The 27,177-nt window shown below is 37.4% G+C and overlaps 1 protein-coding gene across 1 annotated transcript in view; it reads right to left on the bottom strand.

Annotated features, from left to right (window-relative positions):
- Positions 1-12,377: 12,377 nt before the first annotated feature.
- The window catches only part of SCN7A (sodium voltage-gated channel alpha subunit 7), a 73,018-nt gene continuing 58,218 nt past the window's right edge, over positions 12,378-27,177 (bottom strand). The window contains 8 exon segments of the mRNA XM_087819802.1: positions 12,378-13,444; positions 16,113-16,383; positions 16,723-16,823; positions 17,925-18,066; positions 18,836-18,889; positions 19,626-19,904; positions 22,597-22,704; positions 24,653-24,826. Coding sequence (XP_087675928.1) covers positions 12,378-13,444; positions 16,113-16,383; positions 16,723-16,823; positions 17,925-18,066; positions 18,836-18,889; positions 19,626-19,904; positions 22,597-22,704; positions 24,653-24,826 — 2,196 coding nt within the window.

Raw genomic sequence — 27,177 nt, 5'->3', positions numbered from 1 at the left:
GCTTCTTGCCTTGTCTGACAGTTTTGATTGTTCGCTAGACATTGTGAATTTTACATGACTGAGTGATGCATTTTATTGTAATCCTTAAATAGGGCACACACTTAACGACTTTCAGGTTAATTTAGTATTTTTGAGAGTTGTGTTGAACTGTATTTAAGTTAGGCCTGGAGCAGCCTTTTAATATTTAGGCAGGGATTTCAAAACTTAGTTGTCTCAGGACCCCTTCTGTCTGATATCACAATTCTGTGCTGCCTATTGTCCAATGTCAAAAAATATGTGTTTCATACATTTTTGTCAAGTTCTCTAGTTGTTTACAGTGAGATGGCAATTCTCACTGCAGTTAATCTTTCATACATGGAAGCAGAACATCTTAACTTCTAAAATTTAAAAAAATCTCAAATTAATTCCTCTTCCCCAGTGACTGAACCTCACACTGACGACAGTTTAGAATTTTATTTTTTTTCTCTTCCACATTAGCATATTTAATTTTTAGGCATTAAACCAAAAACGATAAGGAGGAATAACTAATATATGAAGAACATAACCAAACAGAGTACTAATAGAAACAAAACTTTCTACAGACAGTGAGCAATATAGAATCTCTAGAGCACCTAGATAACTCTGTAATCTCAGAGAAAAAGTAAATCAGATACAGTTCATATTAATATAGAACTTATTGATAGCATTATGGCTACTAAGGTGAAACGATATAAAACAAAACAAAACAAAACATGCAGAAATCACTGTAATACTGCCTTACCAACGCCTATATTGGTTACTATAATAATAATTCATGGTCTAGTTGAGATTGTATACCACATTTCAATCTTCTTGTTAAAGAAGATTTGTATAAAGGAGTCAAGAGGCTTTTATCTGTCGTATATGACTTGGTCATGGAGGACATCTACCCTCCTCCCCCTCACCACCAACAGCAATTAACTTTCACAATTGGGTTGATAATTCTGGCTAGTTGAAGTGAATGCACAAAAGCCATTATATTTTAGGTTTAACAAATAGTTTGTGATTTGAGGGGGGAAAATTGCCCACTGTTTTTTTGTAAAAGAATAAAAAGGTAATGCGATCTTATTGGAGATTAATGATGGCTGTTCCAGGAAGGTGCTTGGAGTCTCCTGACAGTTCTTGTCACTGGTGTTAAGAAAATGGACTAGAGTGGATTCATACCTTACAGGCTGTTCCATGGGTAATACATCAGCAGTCGACGTTGCCTTACAAGCACTTACCCAATTATGAGGTGGCCTCCGTAAGCTGCTTTTGCTTTTTACATACTCTGCAGTGGAAGGATTGGTCTGGATTCTCATACTTGTGGCTTTAAAATAGTTTATAGTTCTGTTAAGCCTCACAATTCTGGTTATTGCTACAATTTACGTGGGTTTTCGGTAGAAAATAATGCAGGTCAATGCAAGCTAATGCACATGCAATCGATGCCTTGCAAAGCTTTTAATCACACTTTCTTCCTGTACAGATCAATTGGTAATGAAGGTATCCAATTACTTTCCTTAGAGTGTGTTTGGGAATGGCATTAAGTGAAGAGATCTTGACATGGCCACCTGTTTATAACTGTGCATTATTCATGAGACCTCTCCTCTGCGCACCAAATGCTGCTTCAGCAGAGATCCCTGCAGACCTTGGCTGGTTCTGCTTGGCTTGCACTGCAGAAAAATCGTTGTGTGCATTGGGAGGATGCGATGTTTTCTTCTGCAGAAAGCAATGTGAGAACAAAAAACATATTTCATTAAGGTTCAAGAGAGAAGCAGACATCCTAAAGGTGATTCTCAGTTACTCCCGTGAGGTAAAAGAAAGTAAATCAACACACATTTCCTTTAATCAAACTGGTGTTAGCATTGCAGAGGCTTGCTTGTCCTAAATATGTCAGTGCTTTGCCTTGATCTAAAGAAGGTTCACTCAGTTGAGAGAACAAATCCATTTCTTCAGCGGTCTATCATGATTGATAGAACAGTGAAAAAGCAATATCTATTCAGCAAAGACAGCTCTTTCACACACTGACACAGCATGACGTACCCAGTGACTGAAACACACTCCTGCTTCACACTGCACTGTGGTGCGGGCTCACGATCGTTTCCTTCCAGCTCAGTCGTTGTCTCGGGACCTTGGAGCGATTTGTACTGAGCAAGAAGTGAAAGGCGATGTACAGTCGGAAACTACTGCCCTTAATACCCGTGGGATATTATATTAGACTGCTCTGTTCTCTGTTGCACTATTGTATAACAATTATTCAGGTTTAAACTCTAAAGAATATAGCACTGCTATAATGAATGGTGTGTATTTCTTTTTAATGATTTGGACCTTTGTCTGGAAATCTTGGGAAAAGGTTTGAGACCACGCCAGTGTTTCTTATTTTTCTTGATAGGTTAAAGGAGACAAAATATGATGTGACTGTTCCCTGCTACTTTATGATTATCTGAACCGAGTTCTATCACATTCGTTATCATTCATGGATTGATGGCTTCACTTGTTTCTTAACAGATTGCCCCACCTCTTCACCCATGTTCCAATCAGTAGAAAGAAGTTCAAAAGGAGAGAATTTATTTACATGATCAGCCTTAACTGGAAAAAGAGACTCTGAAATGTACTACTTATTCTAGAAGGCATGTGTCCAGCTAAGAAACAGGAATACTATTATCACAGAAGAATGGGAAAATGAATTTTGGGGGGAAATGGTCATTTGTAACATCCTTAGTCTTCTCAGTGATGAAACTTAATTAGAAAATAAACGTCGATCTCATTTAAACTTACACTTATTAAAAGCAATTTATTGAACAGCTCTCATTACCATGCCTTGAATTGTCTGCAGTTTTGCTCCTCTGAGTGCAGGGTGGTGCCCATTTGGGAAGCAGGCTGCGGTCTCTGTTTCTTCTAAATAAACCGGAAGCTTTGAGAGTTAAGACTCAGCATCTTTGGTGATGGATTTCCAAGTGCTCAGGCTGGGCTGTGGCAACAAAGAAGCAATTTTCTGTGCAAAAGATTCAACCAGTTAGGAGTTAAAGCAAAAAAAGAAGCAGCATTGGGCTGAAACTTGTGAAAATATTGTTTGTTCTAATTGTGTGCCTACTGTTAGTGTGTGGTCAAAGGCCAGGCCAAGTCCTGTGTGGTATCAATTTAGCACCTATGATACATTTACTTCCATTAACAATTTGAGTTGTAGCATAAATACCTTTAATTATTTTTATATCATTTTGTTCATGATCTGTTGCCCCACCTAGATGATAATGTCTTGGGGTCAGGGAGTCTGTATTTTCCCTTTTTTTGTACCAATGTATATAACTTAGTAACAATTACTGACTGGCTTATTCGCTATAAGAATTTTTTTTTAAATATATCTTTATTGATTTCAGAGAGAGGAAGGGAGAGGGATAGAGAGATAGAAACATCAATGATGAGAGTCATCATTGATCGATCGGCTGCCTCCTGCAGGTCTCCGACTGGGGATCGAGCCCACAACCCAGACATGTGCCCTGATGGGAATCGAACCCCGATCACCTGGATCCTAGGTCGATGCTCAACCACTGAGCCACGCCCGGCCGAGCTATAAGAATTTTAAGACAAAAAGATAAAGAGGCTATTTTGCATGTTTTAAGTATTGTTTGATATCAATTCAGATTTTTGGACCCAGTATTTTATCTTTTCTCTCTACAGCCCCTACTTTCCAATCATCAGGTAGAGAATTTATTTATTTTTTCAAAACTCAAGCAAATTATGTGTCAACACAAAAGGAGCAAAATAGCCTCCAAGTACATAAAGATTTTGTTTTTGAAATCCTAGATCCTTTTGAAAACTAACAGGTTTAGGTCAGTTTCAAGATAAAAACATAGTATCTTGGAAAGTCAGAGGGGAAAGATGACTTCTTCTTCAGGTTAGAAAAAACACCTTCTCCTCAGATAAAAACAGATGATGAGATTGTTTCATGGCAGTGCCATGAGGGAGATGAAAACAATATGAAAAAATCAGTTTAAAAATCCCCACTAGCTGTGTCATTTCTCCCCAAACTTTTCTTATTTAGCCCTTCAATATTCAAGTTTTCTCTTTTAATTCCTGTGCCCTCAGGGACATATATTCTCTTTATTCCCAGCATTCAGTTCAGCTGTGGTTCCAAGCTTTGTAACACAGCAAAATACAAGTATTATAGCACATACGCAATGATAAGCAGTTTCTCTTTCTCTCTCTCTCTTCTCTAAGTCTCTCTTTTGCCCTCCCTTCCCCCTCTCATTTTCCATCTCAATTTTGACAAAGAGAAATGATATTTAAGCTTACACTGGGGGAAATTATTAGAGAAGATGATTTTGAGTCCTTTCATTTTCAAAAACTATAGATGGCTGAAAGTTTAGTTGGTATATGGATCAAGGGTAAGGTCTTATTGTAGAAAAATTAAGTCACATTAGGAAGGGAGAGTTTAGTGAATGGCTTGTAAAAGGTATGAGCAAGGTTTAAGGAAATCAAGGAATTCTGTTTCTAGGCCTGAAAGGTGGTGGAGGGGGAGGGTGTGACCAGCACAGTTCTCTAGAGACTAGATATAGCTATAAGAAAGGGCTCTTTAAAGAAGGTAAAAAGTGGAAACTAAACTCAAGGATTAGAAGTGGAAACAACTTGGGAGGGAGAAAACATTTACCCTGGTGTCTCTCATTGGCCAAACCCAACCAGAAGCCAGAGGACAAGATAACCTAAAGCAATTTTGTGAGTGAGCCTCTAAGAGCACAGAGCAGGGGGATGGAGAGTGGTTTGTGCAGGGCGAAGGGAAGGGATCCAGCACTGCTGACAGTTCATGGTTATAAATACGTTTCTGACAAATTCATTTATTCCTAGATCAGTGCTATCTAATAGGATTTTCTGAGATGATGAAATATAATAAGTTTGTGCTGTCTAATATGGTAACTCTAGACAGATACTTGCTCAGTACTAGAAACGTGGTAGTGGACCTTAGAAAATAAATTTTTAGTTTTATTTGCTAATTAATTTAAATAGGCACCTGTAGTAGTAGCAACAGTGTTGACAATGCAGGTATTGACAGTGCAGATTTAAATAATTGTTTCTTCAACTTTAGTGTTCAGTAGAATCTCCTGGAGGGTTTAATAAAACACAGGTGTCTGGGTCGCACCCTCTTAGTTTCTGATTCTGTGATTGGGTCATTGAATTTGCATTTCTGCTAGTCTGAGGAACACAACTTGAGAATCAGTGCTCTAGATCCAGATTTATTTATGCAAAAAGCGATTATAAGTTTTGATGGGCTAATTCGGTTTTTATTACTGTTTCTTTTTTTTGGGTTAAATAGTGATGCATTATTAACAATGATGATTCTAAGCATCCCAATTTTGACATCATAATTTTATGTACTTTTAATATTTAGTATTAATTTTATAACATGCTTAGTAATTTTTAGTATTTATACAATACTATACTTATATAATTGTCCAATTAAACTTTAACAATTTTAATAGTCCTTTAAATATATATATCATGAGACTTTTGTTTCAGACAAGATGTCATAGAATATATTTTCCTTGCTCTTTTCTGCTAAACAGAACTGGAAATGGCACAAAAGACAACCAGAAAAAAGACCCTGAGAAGACAAGCTGCTTTGAGACCCCAGGACTGGAGACACACCATAGTGAAGGGCATTTTGCATCCCAACACCTAACAGCAGAAGGTTACCCACCTTTGATCTAAAAATAGAAGGCAACCCAGGTGGGCTCATTCTTCCTTTGGATCTAAAGAGAGCCCCTTGGCAACATTAGACAAGCCTTCACTAGTGACAAGGAGGAGCTATTGAGAGCCACCAAAAATAAGGTCCCTGGGGAAGAATCCTCTTTCTCTGGTGGGCTTGAGATGTCCCTTTTCTAGCGAAGCAAGGGGTGGAACTGGCAAGAGAGGCCCAGCTGCAGGTGGGCTGGCCCAGAAACCCTCTTTGATCCAGAAGCTTGCTCAAGACTCTCTTTGCCTGCCTGAGATACAAGCCTGGGGGTGTGGAGCCAGAAAGGGGGGCGCAACCCCAAGCAGCCCAGTCCGGAGAACCTTTTCCTCATGAGCTACTTGTAGAGGGATTGAAGGACTCTCCTCCCAGGCCCTCTCCCGCACCGTGAGAAACCGGCTGCCTGTGGAACCTCTTGCAGTCCCTCAAGCAACACCAGAAGGGACCACTGGGGAATCAGTCACGCCAAACCAGATAAACCAAGAGGACCAAAATAACACCACAAAGCTTCTGAAAATTAAGCTCCCGTGGAAACTACAGCCCACAAAAACAGATCAAGACCTCTGTGCTAAACCGAAACAGTGGGACTGCCTGCTAAAATAAAAAATTTAAATAGGATCCAGTATCTCTACATAACAGACAAAATTCCAGAGGAAAAAATATATTACCCAGCATACCAAGAACTAAGATAATCATACACAGAAAGGGAAAAGACAATTTGTGGCAGTAATAGTAAGGTGAATCAGGTGTTGGAATTATCTAAGAAGTATTTTAAAGCATCAATTAATTAAAGATTCTCTCAAAACATTTAAAAAATAAAAAATTCCCAAAGAAATAGATTTTATAAGAATAATTAAAATCCTGAAACTAAAAAAATTTACAATAACAGAAGTAAATGTCCATAGATGGGCTCAGGAAAGGAGTGGAGATGCAGGAGAAGAAAATCAGTGGACTTGAGTACAGAATAACAGAATTTACCCAAACTGGACAATAGAGAGAGAGAGAGAAAAAAATAGACTGGAAAGAAAATGAACAGAGCCTCAGGGACCTGTGAGGCAACAGCTGAAGAGTCATTTTTTATGTCATTACACTCCCAGATGGAAAGTATAAGAGTGGGCTGAAATGTTGTTTGAAAAAGTATTGGCTAAAAATGTCCTAAATTTGGTAAAACAAACAAATTTACAATTCCAAGAACCTGAGTGAATGCTAAACAGAATAAACACAAAGAAATTCATGCCAAAGGTACACCACAATTAAAAACATTTAAAACTAAAGCCAAGGAAAAATCCTGAGAGCAGCTTGAGGAAGATAACATGTTACCCAGATGGAATGCCAATGCAAATGGGTTTCCTATCTGAAGTCACAGAAACCACAGAGAAGCGGCACAATCCTTTCCAAGTGCTAAAAGAAAAGAACCGTCAAGCACAAATTCTATATCCCATATATTTTATCCTTTAGGGATGAAAAAGAAAATATTCTCAGAGGAAGAAGAGCTAAAAGAATGTGTCACTAGCAGACATAGTTTTTTAAAATTTAGTTTAACCCAATATATCAGAAATGGTATTTCAACATGTAATAAGTATAAAAATATTACAAAGAAATAAAATTCGTTACTCTTAAAGATTGGCTAAACAAAATTTTTCCAATGGAAAGGAAAGAAAAATGGAGCATGGGGAAAAAAGAAAGAAAAATGGAAAGAGCATAAATATGGGTACATAAAAGAAATTTTCTTTTCCTTGTGAGTTTTAAATCCATATTTGATGATTAGAACCAAAATTATAGCAGCATCTGATTCTCATGACGATGCTATTTAAAAATGGAGAAGTAAAAGGAAGCTCAATGGGGCTTCCACACTTCAAAGTGGTAAAATGTTGAAACTGGTAGATAGATGAAACTGTGTAAGATAGATAGATAGATGATAGATTGATATATGATAAACAGATGATAGATGATAAATGATGACAGATAGATGGATAGATGATAGATGATAGATGATAGATAGATAGATGATGATAGATAGATAGATAGATAGATAGATGATAGATAGATGATAGATAGATGATTGATAGATGATAGATAGATGATAGATAGATGATAGATATAGATAGATAGATGATAGATAGATAGATCAATAGTAATACTCAGAACAATCACTACCAAAATGTACAGAGAGATACACTAAAAAAAACACCATAAATAAATCAAGGTGGAATCCTGAAACATGTTAAAATATTGTGCAGAGAAGCAAGAGAAGAGAAACAGAGAAATGAGACCAGAGAAAACAAATAGAAAACAAGTAATAAATGGCAAACTTAAGTGCTAACATATAAATAATCATCTTAAATGTAAATGGTCTAAATACACCAATAAAAAGATTAAAAAATGTGACCCAGCTATATACTGCTTACAAGAAACTCACTTCAAATTCAATGACATGTGTGTTAATAGTAAAAGCATGAAAAAAGAAGATTGCCCTGACCAATGCAGGCAAACATCGTCTAATTGATTGAGGGCCCTGCCCAATAGAACAAAAATGTGGAGGAAGGGTGAATTCCTCTGTCCTTGAGCTGGGACATTCATCTTCTCCTGCACTTGGACATTGGAGCTCCTGGTTCTTGAGCCTTCAGGTTCAGATTCTGGACTTACACCAGTGCCGCCCCCACCTTCTCAGACCGTTGGCTTTGGACTGGGAGCTATGCCATTGCTTTCCCTGGCTCTCAAGCCTTTGGGTTTGGATTGAATTATACCACTGGCTTTCCTGGTTCTTCAGCTTGCACATGGCATATTGTGGCATATCTCAGCTTCTACAATTGGACAAGCCAATTCCCATAATAAATCTTCTCATATATATCTATATATATATCCTACTAGTGTTTCTCAGGAGAACCCTAATACTTTTTTAAGGATGACAACCTTATTTCTCTCTGAAGTGCTTTGACTAATATCTAGGAGCTGCTCATAGATTTTTTTGAAAGGAAATAAGGGAGGGAGACAAGAAAGGAAGAATGATGAAATTGTGCATAAATGGGGACTCAGAACTTATGGATCATTTGAAGATGCTACTTCCATGTGATCTAGACTAGAACCCAGGAATAGGGGTGTTATGCCACCTGGATAGTTAAATAGACTACCTGAAATTTAGGGAAAATTCTTTCAGCTAATGTGTAATTTTGAAGTCAATGAAGATAAAGAGGTTCACGGACAGATGAGACGAGTTAGTGTCTGACTCTGACAGTTGTAGGTGACCTAACAAAAAGATGAAAATCCCCTACTGTGAAGACCGTCATTCCCTGGAGCTCTTTATTGACTGTGGAATTTATGGGAAGGGACAGTTAAGAAAGGGGTTCAACAACCAAAGAGCAAAATAAAGCATTTCTGGGAAGGGATTCAGGGTGCCCAGAGTAATTCTCTTCCAATTTCCTATCCAGTCTCTGCAGTGGAAATTTTATCTCGTCTTTGTTTCCTCTCTCTTATTGTCAAGCCTGAAAAACTATAAGCTGGAACCTTAGGTCTTATCTCTGTGATGGACGCCTTGCCTTAAAAGTGTCTCTGTGTTGAATATAGTTACCTTCCTTTCTCATTGATAAATTTTTTCTTTTTCTTCAGAGGCCCACTTTATTAATGCCACCTGTAATGTCCAATCAGAACCCATCCTTCTTTCCCATATACATATTACAACTTTTACCAATGGCATAAAAATTAACATATAATGTAATCAGCTGTATAGTTATGTTTTTCCCCAGTAGCCAGTAAGATCTTTTGTCTCAGATTTGTCTTTATATGTATGTATGTATGTATGCATATTTATCCAGACTCTGGGTTTACCTGTACTATCTAGCATTCAATAAATGTTGAATAAAAAACCTTTATAGTTATATCCCCTCTGTCTTTCCTTCTCCCAGGGGTTGTCTCTACTTTTAAAATTTCCTCCACAAAGGGGGACATAGAGATCAACATAGAAATAGAAATAGAGAGATATTCCTTATCTCTGTACAACAATTTAATTAATCTTAAACGTCCTCTCTCTCTGAGATCAGGTCATTTATTACTAGACAGTTATTATACAGAGTGGTTAAATATTAAGACTCTGAAATTAGACCTGGTGTAGAGTACTGGCCTGTCATTTACAAGTTCTATGCTAGATAAAAGCCCTTATAACCCTTCTAATCCTAATATTTTTAATCAGCAAAATGAGACTTATCATTGCTTCATGAGTGTTGTGAATGCTGAGCTCACGCATGATAAATACTTAGCAAGAGGCTTGGCATAACAGTCTGCTCAATAAATGGCAGCTATTTCCAATATCTTTATAACTGTTTGAGTATATTATAATTATTAGAAGGCCAGAACAATTTTTAAAGAAGCAGATATTGAAAATAGCAGCAGGCCAATAAATTTAATTTCAACATTATTTTCTATAAGCAAATTCTAATAATACTGAGATACATGTAGTGAACTTATTATTAGGATTTCAATAAAAAGAATGCTTTTTACATTTTGTTGATGTGTAGGGGTCTCTGGTAAGCTCACTAACATTAATTTTACTAAATTAAGTGAATCCAAAGGAAGCACAAATTTTTCCAGTTTTGAATTTTGAGCTCGAATGAATAAACTTTAATGTAAGGCTCATTTAAAGATGTTTTTATTATAGAAAGGTGCCAAATTGACTTTCCAAGGAAAAGAAACAAAGCATAGTGTGGTTAACATGTTGTATTTATTATTTTCTCTATAGTATCTAAAAAGTAGAATATATTGCATGACTTTGTTAAAAATAATTCTTTATACAAGTTTGGTAGGTTATTGTCAAACACAGTGTACAAGTAAAAGAAAATTTTCAAACTAAAATCAGTGTGTGGTCTTTATAGAATTTACAGAAGCAAGGTAAGATTCAGTTTAAATATCTGAAGCAGTTTCCACATTAAAGCATTTCCAAGATATAGAAAACTGGTAAGCTTAGATAAAGTACCAGCTGTCATCATGTCACCAAGTTAACACTGATTCCTCATGGTCCCCATCACATACACAGTGGAGAACAGGAGGAGAAAGGGAAGGAACACATAGAAACAGAACCCTGAAGTTACATTTGCTTAGGGGATTGGATTTCCCAAAGGCATCTTGGTCAGGTTAATACACTTCTGAGGAGCAAAAATAGATTATAATAGTTAAGGCTCAAGATCATGCATTCATAATAAAATACAATTACTGATATTTAAATGGCATTGAATGTCATAGAACATATTGAAAGCTTGTCGTTTAAATCAACAGTATACCTATTTTCTTTTTGAATCCTTTAGGACTTGATAGGCACATTGAAAGCAATCTTCATACAAAAGGAATACATTTCAGAACCTCAAACTACCTGGATGTGGCTGCATTTTTATGAATATGTCAAAAAACAACTTTGTGCCTTTTAAAAATAATTTCAATACTGAAAATTAACGTTCAGGATTTAAAATATTTTCAGACATAAAACATTTTCCAGAGTAATTATGTATATGACGAGATAGAAACAACAAAGAACTTGGAAAGATAAATGAGTAAGTGAAAACTAACTTGCATACATTAATGTTATAAAACCCCACCAACAACAAACTTACACTTTGATCTCCTAATTCAGAGTTCTCACAGCTTCAGTGATCATTTTCTTTCTCTAAGTTATGAAGAACCATAAAGTAGAGCAAAACGTATTTCAAATTGGCCAGTTTCCCAACTAACAATCAAGACACTGTGAAAATCCCTGGACACAATGGTAGCCCTTGACTCTTCTAATTCATATTATCATATACATCTGCCAGATATTATATACTCAATGTTACATTATAGATAAATGGTAAAAATACATCAGTCCTATGATAAGGTAAGACTTGAGTCTACTAACATATTGTCTATGATATCATTTTAGTACATGTGTACTTTTAAAAAATGTAAATGAGAAAACCATAGCTCATCACTGTGTTCCCTTTATTTTTTTTTACTTAAGAATCCATTCTGTTGAAGAGCTGAGCTTAGGTGGAAATAGCCAGAGATGAGAAACCAGGAATCCAAGAACAATGAAACAACATTAATTCCCCTTCCCCATACCAAAACTAAAATAGGGCTCTAATCAATCTTTTTCAAATGTGGTTTGCTTTGGCCTAAGGTCTCTGTGATTAATCTCAAAGGCACTTTCTAAGAACTGCCCTTGTCCCCCAATTGGCATCTGTGTAGGCAAGTTCATGCTTTAATGGCCTGTAGCATTGTACGGCTTTTAAACACCATCCTACATTAAAAAAAGAGGGTCTTGAATCCCATCAAGTTAAAGTAGACAAAATACACAAGGAAGGCCCTTTTGCTACTAATCTCTACCACCACCACCCCAGCTCCAGAAGCAGCACGCACTACATAAATCATAGAGAGAAACCAAGCGGTGGATTACCAAGTGGCAAGTTTAACCACTTTAACTCACTGCAGTGATTTAAAGGGCTGTCTTGGTTACACTGAGTATGGAGGGATAAAAAAGTGAATTTTACATGGAGTCTTGTGAAAACAAGCTTAACCTCCGTGAGTTGTAAACAATCAATGATTGAAATCTTTAATTTCTCTAATCTTTTATTTCTGACTTAAACTTTTAACATTTTTGAGATATGTGAAGAAAGTGAAAAGGTTGTAAGTGGAATTAGATCTGGCCTTGAATAGGTGGCTTTTCCTAAGTTTTATCAAATTAAGCATCTTCTTTGGTAGCTTGAACTTCCCTGTCATCATCTATCATATGAATATCTGATGTATTTTTGTCACTTTGCCTCAAACGGTAACTTTTGTAAGCACGCTGAATGATGGTTGCTGAAACTGCCTCCTGTTTGCGCTTCAGAGTAGTTGTAATTGGCTCATATGTGATCTTAAAAGGGTTGGCTAACACAAACCCTGATTCCATCTCAGAAAGAAGTTTCTCTATCCTCACATCTTTACCCACAACTCGCTTTGTAAAAGCAAGTAAGATGTCAAGGCAGTGAATTCTGTCCCCAACAGCCATTGGAAGATCCATGGCGACAAGCTGGCCCTTGTTTGGTTTTGCCATGTAAAGAGGAGGATCCAGAGCAGCTGCAAAATCTGAAAGCTTGCTAGAGTCTATATACTGGGTCCCATCAGGATCAAACCTCTTCCACACCTGAAAGTATTTCCTAAAATCATATTCACTCAACGTCTTGGCTCTTTTTTTAGAAGCAATATTTACAAACTCCATAACAAGAACAATGTACATGTTTACAATGATCAGCCATGATATGAGGATGTAACTGACAAAATAAATAATTCCAACGATGGGGTTACCACAATCTCCTCTAACCTGGGTCCCAGGGTTAATTTTATCAGGATCACAGTCGGACCACTTACTGTTAAAAATTGCATCGAGCATCCCATCCCAACCAGCAAATATTGTAACCTGGAAAAGACAGAGCATGCTGCTGCCAAAGGTTTCAAAGTTGGACACATCATTAATTCCAGCTTCCTTTTTAACATAGGCAAAATTGTACATTCCAAAGATGGCATAGACGAACATGACCAGGAAGATGAGAAGACTGATGTTCAACAGCGCTGGGAGGAAGAGCACCAAAGGAAGCAGCAGGTCATGGAACACCTTCGGGCCCTTCCCAGGACGCAGGACGTGGATGATTCGAGAGAGGAGTATCAGTTGCACAAGGGAAGGGGATACAAAGTAGTACCCTACCATCAGAGGCAGAAGTAGTCCTTGGTGTGGGGAAGATAAAGCAGGCAATAAAATTATTCCAGTTCGATGGTATTTGGAAGAATATAAATTATTTTACATTTTATCATTTTCTATATGTTAAGATCATTTTATTCATCCTTCCCATATAGCATTTAGCACATATGGAAAGTTTGGGTTAGCCAAATAATAACTGTGGCATGCGCAGAGTATCTAGCAAAATTTGGAAGAGAATTATTTGTACCATCATCTTAAGAGTCTTGTGTATCAAATACTTCTGGAATCACAGAGGGTATGAGTCTGTAATATAGGACAATAGTCATTTTTTTCTGATTGTAGTTGGATCAAGAAATTTAGTTCTATGCAACCTTTATTGGATAGTTAATAAAGGTGTCGTGCAAATATCCAAAGATGAATACTGTGATTTCTGTCCTCAAAGACCTTGTAATCTGTAGAGGTAGACATTTAAGCTAATTATAATGCAAAGAAGGAAAATCTGGTTGATAAATACAATTACAAAAATGTTTTTTATTGAATTTATTGGGGTGACATAGGTTAACAAAATTATACAGGTAGCCGGTGGACAATTCTACAACACATCATCTGTACACTGTATCCAGTGACTCACATATTATAATTTAGTTTATTTATTTCATAAATAGTATTTGGGCCCTTACGAGTTTTTCAATGTGAACTGAATTAATGAGTCTTCGCCTAGAACTTTTTTCTGGTAGTGTTAGGTGAATGAGGGGACTATGAAAGTGAGAGAGAGAACTATAAAACAAAGTGAAATCATAATTACCATAAAAAGCATAAGGGATGTTCTCTGGAATTAGTGGAGGGAACATGGTTCATTTTGAGTTGAGAAGGTGGGGGAGGGGAGAATCATGTGAAGCTTCTAAATGAGATGGTATGTTTGCTGAATATGGAAGAATTATGTTCCACATTTCTGTTGAGCTTTGTCACTGTTAATGTTGGCATTCTCTCTGATGCTCTGTCTTATCTATAACCTCGTCTCTGCAGATTAATGAACCTTCTACTCTGGCTCAAGTTTTCATTTCTCCTCAATTTTTCAAACTCTTCCATCATGCAGGAGTTATTTATTAATTGTAAGCATATTTTTCTACGTTCTCTAGAGTACAGACAGCTCATTCTTTCCCACTCCATATTTCTCAGGGTAGAAAGATGGAATAAGTAGGCTTCTATTATTTTCCTTTCAGACACCTTTCTAGATACCTTTCCTTCCCATTGTTTTTAGAAAGAAAAGAAAAAAAATTCAACTCCTTGTGGAGCATGTCATTTAACAATACCATCTCCGACATTCCTAGCTCTACAATCTAGTCATTCCTCCTCATCTATATTCAACTGGAGTCTTTGGTACTTGGCTCAAGTAATCCCTTCCATCTCAGCACTTACCATCAACCACCCATTCAAAGGTCAGTCTCTCAGTCTTTGGCTTTTTAAATTTTAACAATCGCCACCATTTTACTTTAGTCATACACATCTTTGGCCACATTCTGGACCCAGCAGAATACCTGCCTTCTGAGATCTCAAGTTCAAACAGCTTTCTCTCTGACTGCAGTTCCCTCTCTTTCCAGGTTTCTGACTTAGTAACTCTTACTTCAGCCTCATAAGACTCTTTAATTCCATATTCCTTTGTTACCTTCCTATCTGCTCCCTCCTGTCTTCATGTACTTTCAGTCAAGCTTCTTGTACATGTCGGTCAATGCTTGCACTGCTTCCACTACCAGGTGAATGAGTGAATTTTCTGGAAACATAACTGGGCACAGTTCATGTATATTTTTTTACTACTGACTACACAGAATAGTCCTTGACAATAAACATTAACTACTGACCCTATTCTCATGGAGCTGACATTCTAGTAGCTGTCCTCCAGGGGGCAGACAATAAACTTTCCTCTTTCTAAAACACTTTTTTCCCAGATAATTTCTTGGCTACATCCTAATCCAATAGGTAACCATTTACATTTTTGCTTCTTCCATGACGTTTTCTCTGACCTCTTCTTACTGATGAGGTGTTCCTCACTGATGTGCTGCTGTAACATGCCTTACATAACCTTACTGTATCCTTAATGGCACATTAAAATGCACTGTTCATTATTTGTGTCCCCTAATAGATTATAAATTGTAGGCATACAGGAATTATGCCTAACTTGTTCACTAATGAATTCTTTGCATATAGTGTAATATCTATTCACAGAGAGGGTAATCAAATATACTGGTTAAATAAAAGACTCAGATCTTTAGAGTAAAACTAGTGGCCAATTTACTAAAGCCTGAAACTCTACTGTTGTGAAAGTTGTAAACAGTTTAGAGATTAGAGGAAAGGAAAAACAATGAGCTTGAAAGGTTATATCCTGCTAAGATATATAGATACCTAGTGTTATCCTAGAAAAATAATGTAGGTGATATGCTGAAGGGGTAATTAAGTATTTACCTTGTGGCCTGTGAAGTAGTCTATGTATTAATTCAAACAGCATTTTTGAATATCTTCTATCTGTCAGGCATGTGTACAGGTATGATGCAAACATGGAAAGCTTTTCTATGGAAATAACAAAGGTCCTTACCTGTTTTGCTGAATTAGAGGCTATATCTCAGGAGATGTTTACTATAAGAACTTGCCTGAATTAATAGTACTACAAATGAAAATCTCACTACACAAAAATCTTACCTGTGATAGAGAGAACGACCACCATAAAATCAAAAATGTTCCATCCACTGGTGAAATAGTCACAGTGGAAAGCAATGAGCTTCAGCACACATTCTCCAGTATACAGCATAACAAAAACTAGGTTAATCCAGATGAGAGCAGTGTCCATTTGTGAACTCTGTCCGTCACTTTCTATCATAATGGTTATTGCTTGGAGACAGATAAGAACCATAATGACAATATTAAAAACTTGACTTGTTACCAAGTCAAAGATGAATCTTTGGAACTTGTTCTGTGGGTAAAGAAAAAGGTGAAATAGTCGTATTAATAGGATATCCAGACACACACACAGGCTTTAGATTTACAACTTTCCTCCAGGCATAAATATGAGGATATGTTAGGGCCCAAGTTTTTACCAAACTAGAATTACAGCACAGCGTCAAAACAAACAAGAACACCATGAAAAGCTTTGTCAAGGAACACATTTTTAAAAATTCTGTCAGAAGTATTTGTTGCTAAGAATTTTGTTGCTAAGAATTTTAAAAACACATGTTTATTTTTAAAGATGAAGATATCAAGGGAACTTTTTTAGCAGCTTCAAAAAAAAAAAAAAATCTAGATATTTTCTTACTCCTGGGCGAGGTATTATTTTTTGCGAGTTTTCACACATCAGCTTCTTCAGTGCACAATATTGTTTCTTCTGTTTTTCTGTTATAAAGATATTTGAGCCTCCTTGGTAAAGGCATGAAAGAAAAATATATTAAAATAAAATTTAATCCAAATTTCACTTTATATTAATATGCATTTTGGAAAGCTTGGCAATGATTGGTTTAATCTTTTATAAAAGGCTTAACTGCAATGAACCAAATCATGTTCAAATGTGTCTGACTTTCAGCACGATATAGAATATGTACAGATAGTGACTGATACTGTTATCTTCTGGTGTACCTTCCTGTGGGTGGTCAACCTTATTTTAACTTTTCAGTTTCCTGAGGCCGACCTCTTGTTAGACTGAGACAAAGGAGAAATGGAATGTCTAGAAAGGCTTATCTTTCTATATATTTGACCACTGACCTCTCTATTCCCATTTGATTAGTGGAGACTCAGAGTTGTTTGTTTACCAGATTCTGCACACAGCTAAACGTTGATGACATGGCTAAATTGTACTTTCAAAATTAAATGATTCTTTTCTTCAATTCGTTAGAAGGCTTTCCTACACCAGTAGAAAGTAGGTCCCTGTGGTTAGACTAAGCAGACGTAGATGACTTTTGAGGCCTTTGCAATTTGTAGAAACCCTGAAGGGAATATTTGTGTGGGGATGGCACCAAATAAGCTGTTCAATTCTGCCTCTGAATTCTTTCTTATTCATTTCAAGCACTCCTATTTAGGCCATCCAATTAGAATTTATGACTCTCTACTGCTAGCATGAAAAGCTACTCTGAGAAAATGTCTGTGCTGGTTATGACTCTGCAGGCTTTGAAATTTTCAGAGAGGGAAAAGTGTGGTTGATTTTTCTTAAACTTCTACCACATATTTGTGCAAATGCACAATGTGTTTTATTTTTTAGCATGTCATTATTTATTAATATACATACAGAAACACTTGCAATCTTTACCTTCTAAACTTGTCAGTACATATTTGAATATAGAAAATAATGTACAGAATGGACATTTTAGCAATGTTTATCAATATACAGGAACATCAATCTTTTTTTAGATAAGTGCCAAATGAAAATGACATTAAGCTGAATCTAAAACCAATCATTTGAAGCAGGACCTTTTTATAAATGTGTTTGATTTTTCTCAGGTTTTGATGAACAAAGAATATTTATACTTATCTTTATTTTATGCTTGTTGAAATTAGCAAGGATAACACCGATCAGCATAGTCAGAGGGAGAAATAATCCAATGACAATAAAGACCAGAAAGTAACAATACATGTAGATGTTCTTTTCAAAATCAGGCTGCATATCTACCTAAAAGTTAAAAAAGAAGCAAAATAGGAAAGAGCATTGAGGATTTTTACATCAGAAAAATACTCTGTCTGACACTGTAATAATGAGTACATGTCACCATCCATTTGTCCAAACCCGTAGAATGTACTACACTGAGTGAACCCCAAGGTCAACCATGAACTTTGGGTGACTGATGTGTGAATGTAGATTCATTTGTGGTAAAAAACACACCATTCTGGTGAATGTTGTTAACAATGAGGAGGCTATGCATGTGTGGAGGAAGGGGTATATGGGAAATATCTGTATCTCCCTCTCGATTGTGTTGTGAACTTAAAAGTGCACTAAAAAGAAATTCTTTAAAAATATATGAAAAGTGGGGGGGGAAAAAAGAAAAATATTGATACTGACTTTTTAAAACACAAGATTTATAAAACAATTTCTGACAAGGAAATCCAACAATGCTACTTGAGGTATGTTTCCTCTTTGATCCTTGGTGAAGGGATACCATTGCTTTGTTTACTGGATTTTAAAGTTTATTGTATTGGTCTAATAATTGTTATGAAGTCTGATATTCCTTCAGATGGGCGTATTGGGCTCAACCACTGTATATAATCCTGAAAGGATTTCATTGTCCATGAAATACTCAATCTAAATAATATTTAATTTTTGTCTAGCATAAGCATTTGCTTTTACCCTGTTAATTACTGTTCTTGATGGTGCCCAGTTCTTGAATTACAAAAATGACTTTGCTTGAACTTTAGCAATGACTTTAAGATTATATTGTACTTACACCAGTAGAATCAACAGCTGAATTCATAATAGAGATCCATCCATTAAATGTTGCCTGTAAAAATTGCATATATTTAATTCTTATAGAAATATTATGCTTCATGGCAAGTAAAAGTAAAACTCAATCTGTTATTAATAAACATTTGATTAGTAAGGCTGACCACACTTCAATATATTGTGTAGCAGATCTTTCCCATTTTCATTAGTACCTTTATGTTGTATGTTAACTATTTAAAACTATTTAGTGTAACTGTAGTTAATAACTTAAATATTTTAAGATAGTATAAATAGAAAGAGGGAGATATAGGTAGAGAGGTAGATAAATAGTAAATAAATATGTGCTACCTAAGTGTCATAGTTACTTGTAAGTGCTATATATGTGCTCTTCTATGGGGGATCTAAGACAGGAATGGTTCACCTCCTCACATCTGCTTGATGTTGGGTGACTGAGTAGCCATTCTTCAAATAACTAAGCAGAAATAAAACTGTAGTAACTTGAGTTGGCCCAAATATTGTGACCCAATTACATGATCATTGATGGAAACAGGTTTGGCCAGTACCTGCCATTTCCTCAGTCAGTCCTGCCTTCATCTCCCCTGGTTTCTCCAAAAAGTGCAGAAACTGTTTCACTTTTGTTTTTCCAAATGAACTTATTTGTTCATAATATGTTTCTACAACAAGTAATAGCTAAAATAATTTATAACCAATTGTATTAATCACCCACATTTTGTCCTTATGTTGACCCACAGCATAGATGAACAGGTAATAGATAAAATCAAAAGCATACTTACTACTTGAAGCAATGAAAGAAAACCATTTCCAACATTATCAAAGTTCAGCTTTGCATTCTCCCATGGCATGGACTCATTGAGTATAAGACTTTCACAGTGATTCTTATTCCTGACTTCATATGTAGGAAACCTTTCTCCACTTGTTGGGTCAATGCACTGATAGAACTTGCCAGCAAATAAGCATACTCCCATGATGCTAAAAGCCAGCCAAATCATAAGGCAGACCAAAAACACATTCAAAGCAGGTAAAGTTGTTTTTATCAAAGCTCTCACAACCACCTGGAATGTAAAAAGCAAACAGGTAAACTTTAGGTAAGAAATGTGAAAATATTTTGATTAAATTGGAAATACTAATTAATGTAATGTCATATTGAAATAACAGAAAAAGGGCCATTTCTAAAGATTTAATGGGCCACACCCATGCTGGTATTTAAATAACCAAAATAATAAATTTCTATTAAAAATATGCATTAAAGCCAGCCAGGCTTGGCTCAGCGGTTGAGCGTCAACCTAGGATCCAGGCGATCAGGGTTCGATTCCCGGTCAGGGCACATGCCCGGGTTGTGGGCTTGATTCCCAGTCGAGGGCGTGCTCAATGATTCTCTCATCATTGATGTTTCTATCTCTCTTTCCCTCTCCTTTCCTCTCTCTGAAATCAATAAAGATATATTTTCAAAAAATGCATTAAAAATCCAGATATTCTCAAAATGTTTTTAGTAAAAAAGAAATCATTAAAAGAACAGAGCCGATTAGTATAAATGCTAGAATAAAGAATTATTTCATGTTTATCAACTATTGTGCAAGAAATGGGCAAGACAAGTGAACCTGTGTGTATGTGTAAGACTATCTAGAAAGCATACAAGGCCCTGGCTGGGTAGCTCAGTTGGTTAGAGTATTTCCAGTTGATTGGAGTATCCTCTTGATGTGCCAAGATAGACACCAAGGTTGTGGATTCAATCCTTGGTCAGGGCACATACAAGAATCAACAAATGAATGCATAAATAAGTGGAATGAATAGGTGTTTCTCTCTCTGCCCCTTCCTCTCTCTCTCCAAAATCAATGGAAAGCATATAAAATGAGAGCAAAATAGGCCCAGGCATAATTCTTGGGGATTCTAACCTTCAGAAGGAACAGCCTACAAAGGAGAAAGTAAAGAAGCGGCAGAGGAAATAAGAGAAGATCATGAGATTGTTTCAAGAGACACTGATTAAGCAGCTAAACCTCACAAAATCACAAAGCACTTCACTGAACCACTCTGTGTCCCTGGTAAAACACTTCAAGTGGGAAGTTTGGGAAGTGAATTCACCACCTAAATTTGAGTAACAGCAATAGTCTATAATCACTGCCTCCATTTCCTCAACTCCCTTCACCCTTTAATATTACAATCAAAATGTTATTCTTATCACCCCACTAATGCTGTTATGGCAAATGTAAACCAGTTGTTATATCCAATAGAATATTTTCAATCTTTGCTACTTTTTAAATCTTCACCAGAAGATATGTTTTTATTGACTTTTAGAGGGAGAGAAAGGGGTGGAGAGAGAGAAACAGCAACAAGGGATGGAACCCACAACCAAGATACATGCCCTGACTGGGAATCAAACCCGAAACCTTTTGGGTCATGCGTGGACAAACCAACCAGCTGGGCAACTCAGCCAAGACAATCTCTGCTAGTTCTTTATCTTTCAGTGAGCATTTACACCTTCGACTCCCTCCCCCCAAATCACTTCTCCCTTTTTCTGAGAGACCACTGATTTTTCTCTTCTACCATTCTAACCTTTCCTTCCCTCAGCCGTTACTGGATACAGATACATTTGCCTGTACTTTCTTGCTTATATTCCTTAGTTTTCTGGTCTTGATTTAATATTTTGACTTTTAATTGTGTTTTTAATAAGGCTTTATTTCTAAAACTAAGTCACATTCCTCTGTCGACACTTTAGATATTTCAACAGGTGCACTGATGCCTCTGATAAAAAAAATGCTATGCCTGTTAGTACATATGTAATAAAAGCCATGGAGATGGTTGACCCAAATATTTCAAAAGTGAGAGCATCAAGACCTGAAGTTTGTTAACTACATAAAATATTAATTTTGTAATCTTGTAGCTCCCTTATATACTCAGTGCTATATCCTAGGAGAGCATTCAAACCACAGAACTTTCGGAGGCTGAGATGGAGCTTAAGATCTGGATCTGACCCTGACCTAAGAACGGCTACTGTAATCCTGTCCTTGGATTGTCCGGCTGCGCTCTCCGCGGGAGGCAGCTCCGCGGCTGCTCCCGTCACCCCTGCGCTGGGCGCTGGGCGCTGGGCGCTGGGCCAATGCGCACCCTCACGGGGGGCACCATCCCCCCCCCCCCCCCCCCCGAAGGTGAGTGGGGCGGGGAGGGCAGGGAGGAGGGAGCTGAGGAGTCGGGCGAGCGGCCGCCAGGAGGCCCCGCAGCCCAGCTGGCTGCACCCGCCCGCTCCCTCCGCAGCGGCCCGTTTCCGCGGAGCCAACGCTGGAGGGTCCGCGGCGCAGGGTGGACCCAGCTCTGCCCTCGGGGCGCCTCCGGGCGCCTCCGGGCTCCCGAGGCCCCGTCGAGGAGCAGCGCAGGGGGGCATTTGATCGGGAAGGGCTGGTTCACAGCCTCCCCAGTTCCCAGGTTCAATTCCAACTGGCCCCTTACACGGGTTTAATAAGCAAGGGAACTCAGGGACGAGGCTTGCCTTGGGGCGGCGACAAGGCAAGTGGATTTCTGCCAAAAATATTTTCTCTTAACTATTAGGGCTTTTTAAATTTTTGTTTATTTTTATTAGTTTTCATATCTTATGAGCAACAGACCTAAAACCCTAATAAGCATAGGTAATATACCTTTCTTCTATAAGTAGTAGAATATAAGGTTTTTGTATTAGAATTGTTAAAGATATGAGATTACAAAACCTTACGTCTGTAGAAGTTTAGTAGATTAGTTTAGAAATTTCTCTCTTACCTTCATTCTTTCAAATTGAGATAGAACTCTAAGTGCCCGAAGGAATTTAATGGAAGCCAGTAGCTTTAGCTCTTCCCGAGATTTGCCGATTAAGTTAAGACAAAATACCTAGATATATGAAAAATAAATAATAGGATTTGATTTTAACTTTAACAAAACAGTCTATAAAAAGAACTCTGCATTCATTAAAAAAGATACATAGTCAAAGCCCATCAAGAAATATGCAAAAGCTTTAATATATATATCAATACATCTTAACGATGACTCACAAAGTTGTAAGAGAATCATTTTGTCGAAATCACTAAAAAAAGATTTAAATTTTTTTTCTGGTAATAAGAATACATGTTATTGAAATAAACAAAATTCATACATTTGACGTTCTTTATAATTAAGGATTAATATTTATATCCATTTTTAAATTTTGAAATGAGATTAAAAATCAGTTTCATTATTATTTTCAATATAGTAATAGTAATAGTATACAACTTATTCATTGAAACAAAATTTTAAATATATTTACAAATGCATCCATATATAAATATAGTTAAGATAATATAGAAAATTAGATTTTAGAGGACAGGCATCAAGAAGGATATGAATATTGTTAAGTCTAAGTACAAAGTATAGAAAGACAGTAAGGTTATTTTTTAAAGTAAACATATATACATAAAAATGATTTGAGGGTAATAAATGTTAATGGAGATTGAATAAGGTGGTAGAGTTAAGATTAACTTTTATTGTACCTTCATATTTCTGTATTTACAAGGCAACATAAATGAAAACGTTGTCCTTTTTTAACCTATACTAAAGAGATGGTCTTGAAGTGGGCTTTGAAATAAGGGTATCATGTGTAAACATGGAGAAATATGCAGTCTGGTTTGGTTGGAGTAGAAGGTTAATTTACAAGAAATAATTTAAAAGAGAGAAGTCAGATATTTTAAGTTATTATTTACAGACTGAGACGTTTCAATCATTACTTATACAATAAGGTGCCACTGGTTCATTCAGCAAAAATTATTGCACACCTACCACGTGACATGAATTATTCTAGGAATTGGTGATAAGGAGAGAACCAAATTGAAAAAAAAAAATTCTGTCCGAACGGGGCTTATCTTTCAGTATGGAAAGACAAGCAATAAGCAAGATCAGTTAATAAATTATATAATATTAGTAGGTGCTTTGGAGACGAAGAAAGCAGAGAAAGAAAAGGTAGTGGAGTGACTGTCGTTTTGAAAAAGGTGGTGCAGAAAGACCTAACTTCAGAGTTTCATTTAAGCAGACATAAATGAGCTGGGCCAGCAAAACTTGCAGGTGGATGGAAGAGTAAGTGCAAAGGCACGAAGACGGAAGCAATCTTGGCATATGTGAGGCGCTTCAAGGCCAGTGCTGGTGGCACAGCACACAGACCAGGATGGGGGAAAGAAAGGGTGAGTAGGAGGACATAAGACTGCATCATACAGAGACTTGTAGGCCCTTATTTGCAAAGACTGTCGCTTTTACTCTGAGTGAGTCCATATGGAGTGTTTGTTGGAGAGTTTCAAGAGAAGTGACTTGAGTTGACTCCCATTTTACAATAGTAAAATAGACACAGTTGCTATGTGGAGAACAGAATGAAAGTGGGAGTGGTGGGAAGAAGAATATCAGTTTGGAATCTACTGCAGTATCCAAACGAGAATTTTTGGTTGCTGGGATTAGTGTGGTACTGGTGAAGGTAATGATAAGTAGTCTCGTTTTGGATAGATAATTTAACAGTTGAGCAAACAGAATTTAAATATTTTAGGATGGTGATATTTTCAAAATACTGTGCAATAAACCTATTTTGTTAGCGGAGGGTACATGGGTGACTGTTAGAATAATCCAGGAGTGAAGTGCTGAATTTTAAGCTTTAGAATAAGAAAAGGGTAAATAGTAAACATTACAAATGAAGAAATTTGGGATGTTGGTGACTAAAAACGTATAGGGAGAGGAGGATACAAGTAAATGGAATAGTAAAAGAGTAAGAGTAAAGAGGGAGCAGCAAACCAAAGAGCTTTAAAATTTAGTTTTGCATACGTACAATAACAACCATGAAGTCTAGCCTGTACCAGCCATTAGTGAAATAGGCTTTAAGACCATATGCCATCCACTTTAGAAGCATTTCCAGGATAAAGATGTAAGTGAAGATCATGTCAGCATATTCTAGTAAGATTTTAATGGTCTTTCTTTGATCGATATATATATCTTCAAAAGCCTGTGGGAAAAAATTTAAGGATTAGCATACATGTAATTTCTAAAAAGTCTTGCCTGAGGGGAATCGAATGCCATCTCTAGTAAGCAGATGGTGAGCAAAGTCATAGGCTGTAGTCACAGGGCTGGTTCACTTTGCTTGGACTTATTCACATAGTCCACAAGTATCATTTTCTGATCCAATGCCTGTAACAGGCATCATTAATTGATCCAAGAACCACTTCTTAAAGAGATTGAACTTGGTCTCATAATTGTTCTAAATAGTGCTCCAAATCAGTTAATCAAGCTTAACAGAAATGTATTTTAATTATGATGTATCTTGGTGTGGACCTCTTTAGGCTCATCTTGTTTGGGACTCTCTGTGCTATGTCTATTTCCTTCATGAGATTAGGGAAGTTTCCTGTCATTTTTTCACATAGCTTTTCAATTCGTTGCTCTCTCTCTTCTTCTTCAGGCATCCCCATAATGTGAATGTTAGTATGCTTGAATTTGTCCCAGAGGCTCTTTATGTACTCTCATTTTTAAAATTCTTTTTTTTGGTTTTTTTTTTGCTATTCTGATGGAGTGTTTTCTATTTCCTTGTCTTACAGATCCTCTGCTTCATCTATTCTACTGTTGATTCCCTGTAATATGTTCATTCAGTTAATGTATTTTTCATTTCTGTCTGTCTCTTTTTTATACATTCTAGTTCTGTGTGTTTATGTTTCCTATCACTTTGTTGAAGGTCTCACCAAGTTCATCTACTTTCCCCTAAGTTCACTGAGCATCATTATAACCAGTGTTTTGAACTCTGCATCTAGTAGGTTGCTTGTCTTCATTTTGTTTAGTTATCTGTCTGGAGTTTTGTTCTGTTCTTTCATGTTTCTTTGTCTCCTCATTTTGTCAGCCTTCCTGTGTTTGTTTCTATGTGCTAGGTAGAGCTGCCACATCTCCTAGGTTTGGCAGAATGCCTTTTTGTACTAGGCGTCCTGTAGGGTCCAGGGTCACAACCTACCAGCCACCCAAGTAGGGTGCTCCAGGTGCCCCTGACTCCCCGTGTGGGCTGTGTATACCCTCCTGCTGTAGTTCAGCCTTGACAGGTGTTGGCATGTCAATGGGAGGGGTTTGCCCTTAGGCTGATCAGCTTCAAGGACTGGCTGTGACTACTGTGGAGGATTAGCTGTGTAGGGGCCAATCCTACAAAGCTGGACTCACTTCAATGGGGCTATGATGCCTACTGAGTTCACCTTTTCAGTGTGCTGCTTGTGGAGGTGGTTGGATGGTGCATCGACATAATCTGAAACTGTCCACTGGGTCTGCTGCCTCTGAGACTTATGAGAATTCCTGGGAGGTGCAGGCCAAGGTCAGCCACTGCCTGTATTTGCCCAGGCCACCTGACATGAGCTACAAAGTGGTATGTAGATGGCTACTACTTGTACTTTGTTTGGAGGTGCCCAGGAAAGGCTAACCTGAGAATCAAGACCAGTGCTGGGCTTGGGGAGACTTAGTGAGAGGTACAGGCACTCAGAGACCAGATGCTGCTTGTCTGAGAGATTTTAGGAAAGTCTGAAGCATGAACCAAAACAGGCCATTCATACAGAGAAGCCACTGGAAACAGCTTGGGTGGGCCCACAAGTTGGGTGGTGTGAGGTTTCAGGAAATCACTAGGGTGGGGTCAGGTGGATGGAGACTCAGATATAGCACCTGCCTGCAGGCTGTGTGGAAGGAGGGCTCTGAAAAGGAACAATGGCCTCTGCCAGCACTTCTGTCTGGGAGAAAGCTGTCCCTCCAGCTCTTGCCCTGATGCCTGATAATTCACTTCCTCCCTGTATGTCTTTGGTGCCTTTGAAGGTGCTGCCACAGTGCTAGAGCTCAGAGTGAAAGAGTCTGAGTAAGTCCATGCTCAGGCCCTTTAAGAGGAACGCTTGGGACTCCAGCAGTCTCTGTGTTACCCAGCCACAATCTCTGCTGATTTTTACAGTCAGAAGTTATGAGGATTTCTATTCCTGGCACTGGAACCCTGGGCTGGGAGGCCTGGTATGGGGGTGGCACCCCTGGCTTTCAGGAGGGATCTCTGCAGCAAAGATATCTCTTCGGTTTTTATCTACCTCACATGGGTGTGGAATCAGCCCATTTCCCATCTCTGTCCCTCCTACCAGTTTTGACGTGGCTTCTTCTGTATATCCTTAATTGTAGGACTTCTGTTTAGCTACATTTCAAGTGGTTCTTAATGACTGTTGTTCTGTAGGTTAGTTGTAATTTGATATGACTATGGAAGGATACAAGTACTGTGTTTACCCATACCGCCATCTCGACCAGAAGCCTAAACTTTGTTTCTTATATGAAACTTTATTAAAATAAGAATTAGGATCTCTT

Source organism: Miniopterus natalensis, chromosome 8 (assembly GCF_054644295.1).
Source record: "Miniopterus natalensis isolate mMinNat1 chromosome 8, mMinNat1.hap1, whole genome shotgun sequence".
Lineage (NCBI taxonomy): Eukaryota > Metazoa > Chordata > Mammalia > Chiroptera > Miniopteridae > Miniopterus > Miniopterus natalensis.
The sequence above is the reverse complement of the archived record's forward strand: the minus strand, read 5'-3'. Positions and strand labels throughout refer to the sequence as shown.